Source organism: Etheostoma spectabile, chromosome 24, assembly GCF_008692095.1.
Source record: "Etheostoma spectabile isolate EspeVRDwgs_2016 chromosome 24, UIUC_Espe_1.0, whole genome shotgun sequence".
Taxonomy (NCBI): Eukaryota; Metazoa; Chordata; class Actinopteri; order Perciformes; family Percidae; genus Etheostoma; species Etheostoma spectabile.
In genome coordinates this window covers 5,111,194-5,121,162 of record NC_045756.1, presented here as the reverse complement: position 1 = coordinate 5,121,162, position 9,969 = coordinate 5,111,194, and the positions used below count along the sequence as shown (strand labels likewise).

At 40.6% G+C, this 9,969-nt stretch overlaps 1 protein-coding gene across 1 annotated transcript in view; it reads left to right on the top strand.

The window, feature by feature from the left end:
• Nucleotides 1-2,069: 2,069 nt before the first annotated feature.
• slitrk6 (SLIT and NTRK-like family, member 6) overlaps nt 2,070-9,969 on the top strand; it is a 17,420-nt gene continuing 9,520 nt past the window's right edge. The window contains exon 1 of the mRNA XM_032506614.1: nt 2,070-2,637. Coding sequence (XP_032362505.1) covers nt 2,635-2,637 — 3 coding nt within the window. The 5' untranslated portion in view covers nt 2,070-2,634. The remainder of the gene's footprint in view (nt 2,638-9,969) is intronic.

Sequence of the window (9,969 nt, the reverse complement as noted above, 5' to 3'; positions counted from 1 at the left end):
CTAATGGCTTTGTGGCTTTCATTAACAGGAAATCCACTGTAGAAAGTAGGTATGGAGTATTTTTTTTTTTTTAACAAGGCGCCACTGAAAGAATACCTTATGATTTCTCTGAAAGAGAGCGAGACACGAGGAGGGGGAGTTATTGGAAGAGTGACATTGCGAACCCATTTCAAATACACTGCATTTGCTGTTAAAACAGTATCACCGCCATTAGTAGCAGGCACTGTCAAATATCCATTTTGTCTCTGAATGCTTGAAATCTGCACACAAAACAGAGGATACCAGGTTGTGTAAATGAATTAGTAAGTGATACATTAGCCAAGTTTTTTTTTTGTGTCTGCAATAACCGCCAAGGGCTCCATTACAAGCACTCAAGTATTTTCAAGGTTGTGATTTTTCACTTCTGCTTCCTCAATCAACCGACAACCTCCTTTGAGGAGATCTATCTGGGTTGGGTCACCGCCTGGTGAGGGCTTGCACCACTCTGATGTTCCAGATGGGAGGTGAATTTACTCTAATCCTGTGACAAACTCACATGGCTTTACGCGGAGACGCATAACAGCACACCATGAGGGAGACATTCCCGGCCCATCTGAAAGTGATCAACCAGTAAGCTCCAGAGAATTACAGCCGGGGTTCAGATGCACATGAATCAGTTGCAACCCTGTCTTTTGATATATCAAAACAGTTTGCCTTTTTTCTCATCAAAAAAATGCATGAGCTAAAATGAATGCATACTTAATATCAGTTCCTGCGCCACAGGGAGGTCAGAAGTCAGGCTTAACCACAGTACAACTTAGCTGGGTCTTGTACAAAGACACAGCTTGAACCCTACTTTACTGCATAATGGAAGGTGTGCAATCTTTGTATGTCCGTGCTGATCAACCACAAATGGCATTTTTCCACTAATGGTACCTGCTCGACTCAACCCCGGGTGCCCCGTCCTCCTCTTTCCGTTGCAGATTAGTACCTCCTCATGCATGAGGCGAGATTGGCTGGTCGTCATAGCGACAAGCGACACAATGTGACACACACACCCACGCACTCACACAGAAACAGAACGAAGGTGTGTTGCTTTTGACAAATTTAGTTTTTAAAAGATGCTGGAGGCGGCAAAAAAACCCCGCCTTTACTTAAACACTGAGGCTTTGTTCAGGACACCAAACCCCCCCCCCCGCCCCGTCTGTCGCTGTCAATAATGATGCAGTAAATACTGAAGATTCTCTCCGACCAATCAGTAGTCTGCAGGTTTTCACCTCACCTTTTGGTATTGCCTCAGCTCACTTAGAACCTTGACTGAGGTAGTACTAAAAAAGTACCTGTTAGCAAGTACCAGGGACTTTTTTTCTTAATGGAAAACCCAAAAAAGCGAGTAGAGTCGAGACGAGTCGAACAGGTACCATACAGTGGAAAAAAGCAAAGAAAGTCTTTTAGCCACTATAATTTCTCCAAATGAATTGCTTTATTTCCTCTCTCATAAGGTATGAGTCCATTGTGAAAAGCGCTATAGAAATTCAATTTATTATATTATTGTATTTCAATTTCTGTGAATTGATCAATTTAGGAGAGCGTTTCTTGGCTAAATAGATAATGAATCTGTGTTTTGATACATCAGTGCATGCCTATTACAAATAAAACATTTCATCTTTTAGGCATGGTGCTGCAGCCAAGCTATTTAAAGCCCATCTATGCAAGTTTTTCCTTTTCCTCGGAAGCTATAGTAAGAACCTCCAAGAGGAGGAGCTCTGTATGACTGCTACAGAGCTTCCCCACAAGTATGAAGCGTGACCAGATATAGACATGTAAATACCGGAAGTTGGGTGGTGTTCCCTTCTATATAAATTTCTTGAATTTAGCTAGGAGACAGATGAAACAGATTTTTTTAAATATGGAGATAAATGATATACGTGGGTGTGTTTCGTCTATAATGGCTTATGCTTATTTGGGGAATAGTGTGAAATAGAACACTATAGTGATATAAAAAAATCAAGAAATTGTCCGTTAATCTCTTGGCTTTTCTTGTGAAAGGCACCGCCAGAACTGCTTCTATATATCGTGCCTGACTTGACGGATATTCTCGCGTCTGTAGTCCACCTATACAGCATGCAAATTACGGAGCGACTCCAAAATAGCGCAGATTGGTTAACTACACAGAGCGCGCTGCGCGGCGCGAGAGCAGGACATGGTGAGCGTTTTCATCATTTATAGTGGACTGTAAAAGAAGAAATAAGTATTTTTTCAATCACAACAGTGTTAGGGCTTTCGTGGTTCGAACTTGCAACTTAATCCTAATTAAGTGTGGGGAGGCTGGCTGGCTGGCTGCGGGAGGAAGAGGAGGGCGACACTCAATCATCCCGGGACCGGAGTGAAACCTCACCGCGAGCAAGGGAATAATTAGTAGCCCTTGTGTGACAGCCTTGTCAGACTCAAGAAAGACTGTGGAGCAGAGAGGACAAGTGGGGACTGACGGACCCTGTGAAGTTTTTTTTCGTGTGTCAGCTTGTTTTTAAGCACCGGGGAGAAAGTATTGTGGAGGTTTGCCCCTCTCCAATGCGTCGGTTCCCCGTATAGGCTACTGATGGACTGAGCACGGTGAAATTTGGAATAACCTTCCCCTGTTTCAATCACTTTTAGATGGTAAGCTACGAATCACAGTCACTTGACATATTTTATGTATATCTATCTTAAAACGTTTCAATGCAATGTGCTTTTACTTTTTGGTGTCCAGGTGGGCTTTACGAAAGGTGTCCTTCTGCTGTGTTATGACATAGCCTAGGTAGCAAGGAATCCAGGTGTCAATCATGGGCAGGTCCCAACTAGCTCCAGTATGTTACACAGCAGTGTACCATACCATAATAAAGCACTGTGAAATGTAAGTGGACCGACGTTAACAGAAAACATACTATAGCATGGTTTTAAAAGGAGAGAAGGTGCTGCACAAATGTGCCTGGGCTTGACAGGAAGGTAACCGTGAGTTTTCCTGAGGGGCTCTATTACCTCCAGCACACCTGGCTATGTGCCACACGCTACTGTATCCTACGGCACTGTGCAGGCGTATGGTAATCAAGACTGGCGCTGCGCCTTTACACTTCTTTTCCTTACCTACCTACCGAAAATCCATGGAGCCTTAAGTGGCTCTATTTTTCTTTGCGGCATTATACCTCTGTTCAAGTACATAATCTAAGGCTTAAAAGTTATTATTCTATGGTTCTTTATTTGTGTTATTTAGCCATAGATAGTACTGACGTATGGCTATATATATAATTATAATTAGTCAGTGGTTTGTTTATGGGGACTGCATCACGACTTCTAACGGACCTCAGCCAATGAGAGAGGAGGGTTTTATTCGAAGCATTGTGTCTGTTAATATCATTTAAACTCATTAGGCGTTATACAGCACTGTGAACATGACACATACATCCCTGGCCATATTCACGACTGATTAAAGACACTGCACTCAAGCTTAATTTAGAGGACTGTATTTTTCTTTTATGTGATGAGGAGAAGTGCAAATTAATGAAGGGAAGACGTGACTAATAAGCTATAAATTGTAAATTGCATAATAGAGTTTTGGTCCCAACTTTGTGCTTGGATAAATCAATGGTGTATAATGTAACAGCTTAGTTATAAGCGCCCTCTGACATACCTGTATGAACGGCTTAAGCTTAATAATTGTTTTCCCCAATATTCTGTTGTTAGCAAGAAGTCTTTGCATTTTTTGAATCAATGAATTTCTCCTGCTTTAAAGGACCAATGGCTCAATACCAATAATCAAACATTGATCAGACCCCTATTGAACAAATGGCTCACATTGTTGTGGTACTCTGTGAAACAGCCAAAAGAAAATTGATCTGACAAGTGAGATTAGTCTGCAGTTTTAAGAGAATCAGCTGAGGGGATAGAGCAGGGAAAGGGGGCATTGTGAAACTTTATTAAAGTACAATACTTTCAGTCAGAGTGAGCCTGCAGATATATTGGAGAGCCTCTGCCTCTTCATGACACGGAGAGAGTAGGCAGCGCGAGCCCACAGAATATTGAATCAGTCAAAAAAAAAAGAGCTGGAACAAGGGGCAAGGGAGTTGAACTATCCCTTACCTCTTGAGTGGGCGGATGTCATAATTATCATTTCTCCAGGATTGCGATGGAGGGGCCGCGGGCGCTGGCAGAATGTCTGCAGATATGTGGGTGTAGTGGTGGTGTCGACCCTGTAGGGCAAGCCACATCACTTCCAATACAGAAGAGAAAGGGACAAGTCCCACCATAATTGGTGCCTGAGAACACTGCAGGGCGCTCCGGGGAAGTTGATGGACGGTCAGACCTTGTACATAAACAAGGCAGGGAGACGTGCACGAGCACAAAAACACACACTTGCACGCCAAAGCAATAGACCGCACGGGGCTCTAATCTGGTATCCCATGTCAGGCTGAAATTAAACAACCCCTAGCTGGACGCAACAAGTCTCACTTTCTCGCATTTGCCGTCTTAGTCTCCCTCTCATTCTCTGTTCCAGCCCTCAAGCAAAAGCAGCCTGACTAAGTATTATGATGCATGCAACCGTTGGTCGGGGGTCTCCAAGTATAAAAAGGGCTGCTCAGCCAGTTCATTGGTATTATCTGCTTAATGAGTTGCATGAAGGTGTGGCTTGTTTTATATGTGGGTAAATTGGCAGGTAGGACTCATTCTTTGAAAAATACTCCCTGTTATGGCTTCCTGTGTAATTGTCAGACATGGTATTTAGTGTTATTAAAACTAGCTCTTGCCTGTTTGTGTTTACTCACTCCTCGAGGGTGTTATCTCAAAACACCTGGAAGAAAACAGCCTCTTATACTGAAAAGCCCTTCTTGCTACACCTCCCTGTTCATAGACATACAATATATACTGTAGGAGATGGACGCTTCAGGCCAGTGGCTCTCTTATTGCAGTCTGTCAAGTAGATATAGTCCTTCTGGGCTCCAGATTAGATTGTTCCACTAGGAGCACTGGTGTTCCTTACTTTCATATGTGAGTAGCCTCAGTCCAAATGTAGGAACAGCATTTACAATGTTTTTTAAAACAACAAATGCATAATTCTTCTTTAAAAGTTGCATTACTGATCAATGTTTTTAAAGGGACATTTTACAGAAATTGCGAAGCACAACGCAACTCCGTTTTGACGTCTTCTTGAAAAGAAAAAGACATTCATGACAGGTGCTGAGCCTATCCATCTGCCATCGGTCTGCCTGTCTTGCTGAATGTGTTATTGGAAAAATCTGCCATTTGGAAAGCAGCACATCGAATATGATGGGCTGTGGTAAGCGTTCTGATAAAATGCTCAGTGAGCAGATTATTTAGGACAATAAACAGCCTGTGTTTGAAATGCAACACTCCCTTCTGTTGCGTCAATGTCACGTGTGATATGCACACACTGCTTACGCCAGACGTGTGGTATGTGCTGTGTTGTCTGTAAATGCTTTTAATCTTCAGTTTATGTTAGGATTCTAATCATTTTAAGGTGCGTGATGGTAATCCATCCCAAATACAAACAGGGAATTATAAGGGTGTGAAGACGTTTTTAATAATTGAACTTTGAAGCTTTGAAGCAGGTTTAAACCGCAGCTTTAGAATGCCGTCCAGCTTCTCTAACTGACCGCTGTGGCATTCCTGCTTAATTGGTCGTGAAAGGTCTTATTTTTAGGGAAACGATGCGGGTCAGCTCATGTCTCTGCCGTTGTCAAGTCATCAGACACTCAATTAACTCAGCCACTGTACCTGATCTCAAAAAAGAAAACAAGTTACCCTGAATACAATCTGTGTTAAAGCTGTTCCTTTAAGCTTACTCTAGTCACTTATTAAACCTACAAGTAAAAAATATACCTTTACCTGGGGGAGGGGGGTTGTTTTTAATATCATATGCCACACCTATTATATGAAAGTAAAGTAGTGTGGATATCAATACAAATAATTGGTGATTTAAAAATCCGATATTCCAGTATACCTGCCAATATATTTAAATAAATAGATTCAGAAATGTGTATCAAAACAAACAGATATCCCTACCATTACTTATTTGTAGTTCTTTATGAGTTCTCACTAAAATTATATGATAATACAGTTACAAATGAACGTGTTTTTTTCACAACAGAGCAGAGGAACATCAAAATCTATAAACGTTCTGATAAATAAAGTGTATGAAAATACAAACTTGAGGTATGAAACTTAAACCAGTCAGGCTCTAATCTTTGTATGGGTTATGCACTACTTGTACAGACTTGACAGCCATTCTTCCATCTTCTAACCAGCGTATCTTGCTGTGGGACATAGAGGAGCTATGTCCCAGTCCTCTGTGAAATATTTTCTAACCATCAACCCAAACGCTCCGTCTGCACTTTCTGATACTGGCAGTTCCAGCCAGTCTTGTTATTTCCATTTGTCATACACAGGCTGGCTTTTTACAGTTTGTGCATCAGTCTGCTCCGGGTGTCATATGAGTGGAGTTTTTGTTCCATAGTCTGTGCAACATAAAGCAACTTAAAAGTATCCTTTTAAAGCGCAGGACTGAATCATTGAGGGTCTACTGATTAAACGGGAGTGGGCAGTCTGGCTATCACCAGACCAAGCCTAGCTCAATAGATTTGAGATTGAGTATTGGTCTGGGGAGTGTGCTCTGTATTTTCTTTGCACAAGAGGCGTGGCATAGTTTAAATTACTCTGTATTAAATATATGCCTTTGCTAGGTAAACTGAAAGCTAATCAACAGTGCTTAAAGTCTGGGTAACATTATTTTGTTTAGGATATTGATTTGCTATTCCTTTCATTCTTCTCATGGACATGCATCAGCTCAACACTCTTAAATACCAACTCTATTTAAATTCCAAAATGTGCCGCTACTTGCCAAAATGTGCAGAATCACGGATGACAGTAAGAGTCTTGATGATGACACTGCAACCATCAGTAAAATACAAAAAAAAGCATATTTTACAAATGCCATGCACAATTAAAAAAAAAAAAAATTCAAAATCTTTGCTTCTTGACTAAAACCAAATGCCATTCAGCTGGTACTAATGAATACATCCACTGGCAGATGTGGTCATAAAAAGGGCTAACTGTATGATTTTACAGTAGTTTTTAGTAATTAGTTTATAATATTTAGTAAAATGTTCTGTAGATTCCAACCAGTTACACTGTACATCTGCAATACTGCGTTAGAGATACCAAAAACAAAAGCAGTACACTTAGATGCATGGCAATGTAATCTGTTATAAAACAGACTATACTTGAGTCTTACAAGTATGTGTGTGTCGGCGCATAAGCGTCAATCGTAGACCTGTGTGTTTTTTGTTTTACTGATTGAAGAAGACTGACTGAAGAATTTTAAATATGTTCAGATAGTTGTAGTTTGTAGTAACTATTGTATATAGCACAGATTTTTTTGTATTGGTTAGTTAACAAAATAGAAGAAGGGTTTTTTCACAAAATGACACACACAACATAAGCCATAGTTTAATTAACCTCTGTAGTCCAGCCACTACATGATGTTCAAGGTAATGCCCTTTATGTTCTTGTAAAGTATGGCACCTTTGAGTCTGAAGTTTGCGTATTAGACAGCAGATCTGCACCTATTTATGGACTGAATCATAAGACTGTCATTGCCGTTACCCCTCGGCCTTTTTTACGAAAGATGGATCCCCTTTTTAAATGGCCAATTCAAACGGATGAGAACAGATAAAGACAAAAACACTCCGGACGATTATGTAGGACACCAAAAATTAAAGTTGAACATGAAATCCAATCGATATTTCTCAACAGCTAATTAACTCAACTATACACAATCAATAATAAGTACCAAAATATTATGACAGTCAATAATCAAGAGCAACAATGTGTGTATATGTATATATAATATGTGTGTGTGTGTGTGTGTGTGTGTGTGTGTGTGAATGTGAATTTATCTACAATATAGTCCTGCCGGGCAGTGGTTAGTCACTTCTTTCTAAATACAATGTATCCCTCAAGGGACCATAATGTAAGCAGACAACGTACATATTTTTGCCGCAGATGTCTTTCCTTACAAAATGTACCTTGATGCCACAATACACTGGCGTAATCTCCCTGCTCATTTCTGGAGAACTAATTACTGTGCATTAGTTAAACAGACCATTTGAAATGCAAGCCTGCTAAATCACGCTTGCCAGGGGAGCAGGACCACCCCCCTCCCCTTCCCCTTCCTGTGTGGTCTTTGTGATTCTATTATTAGTTCTATCATGCATATGTTCGCTATCAGAAATAAAGGCCCACCAGCTGTGAACAATAACAGAAGAGGATTTTCAGTAAACAATGTATTGGGTAATTCCATGTGGATGTAGGAGGTTTCTATGTGTGAAGCAGCTCAGTATATGATGCCTGGCTGCTTATATCTTGCCATATGATCTGCTGCCAGCTGTTAGAACTGCTGCATGACATGCAAAAGCACACAGCTGATGTAGGTTTCTAACAGCCCACTGATGATGATTCTAAAGATGCAACCCTTGTAGCAGGAAACAGAGCACGGGGCATGATTCTCGCTTCCCTGGTCGAGACCAAGGCCGTGTCTGCAGCAGCACAGCCAAGAGATGCTTTGTTTCTGCATGATAGAGCAGTTGGTGGAGGAACTATGGGTTACTACAGCTAATAGTCTAAAGACACACAAGTTTGGTCCAGTTGGTCGGCTGGACATTATAGTATTATGATGTAATATAGTAAAATAGAGTTTCCTTGAGCTGCAAATGGTGATCAATATGTATTGAAATTGTGTATATCTCCACAATACCCCCGTGGTAAGAGAAGGGACGTGTATCGTTTAAAAGTATTGTCAATACCAATGACAGTACTCTTAAAGTGCTGCTGATACTTTACTTCATTCAATACCCATCATGTGTATGGAAGCAGTCATTTGTGAAAAATCCTGCTGTGATAGTGGGCAAATCCCAGGTGGCATTAAATCAAAGAAGGATTGTGGTAATTGGCTGTGAGCAAAACCATACAAACTGTCATTGTTTTCTAGATCTGGGTACAAAAAGAATCAAAATAATCTATTTTTTTGACCGGAGGGTTTAAATACTACTTGATACTGGGTTATTTCGGTAGATACCATAAAGGTATTGAGTACAGATAGGTTGCTTCCAACAAAGGTTGCACTTAGAATTCACCACCATAGGATTTGATCCATGTTACCTAGTACAGAATACATTATCATGTTGGACATGTAGATGATGCGCCAGTATATTATATACTATGTATGTGGTTCAGCCAGGGAACCTTAGAATTAAAATGGACTCCTTTAACCTCCCTGTTGTCAAGATCCATAAATCGCTATAACTGCAGGTAGCCGGTCAATGAGGAGGACTGAGGTCATAAAATGTTTTGAACTGAAGTGGCTGTGAAAACCAAGACAATTCTAAAGTATCCAGAAATCCACTCAATATGTTTTAAAACACACGCATAGAGTGACATTTTTTATTCTTGATGACGTTGGGAGAAGGGCTCTATCTGTTGGGTGCCACAAGGGATAACAAGCTTTTCGTATTTCACATAAAGTTTCCTCACGCTACAGAAAAAAGAATTAGGCTCCTGCCTTATGGGCTATTTGTAGCTCTAGCATGCTTTACTTACTTTGACAGTGACGAGGACAGAACATGACAACAGCAGTGTTCATATTATCTAAAAATAATGCTCTAAACTATCAACTGGATAGGGTGCACGGTGCATATCTAGGTTCACATTGTGTTGTCACATACTGTGTCTGTATTGTGTCAATTCACTGCCAAAGGATGTGCTTTTCAATTGGAAAGGCTGTGCTTTACAGTTGGCACACATTTTTTTCAAGTAGTTTTAATTATTGTTTCTCTCATAAAGTGTTACCTGATTTATTGAAACAAGGTTGCATTATAACAGTACCTAAAAACAAAGCCTTTGACCAGTGGCTCTAACCTCCATAGCTATGAAGGTATGTGA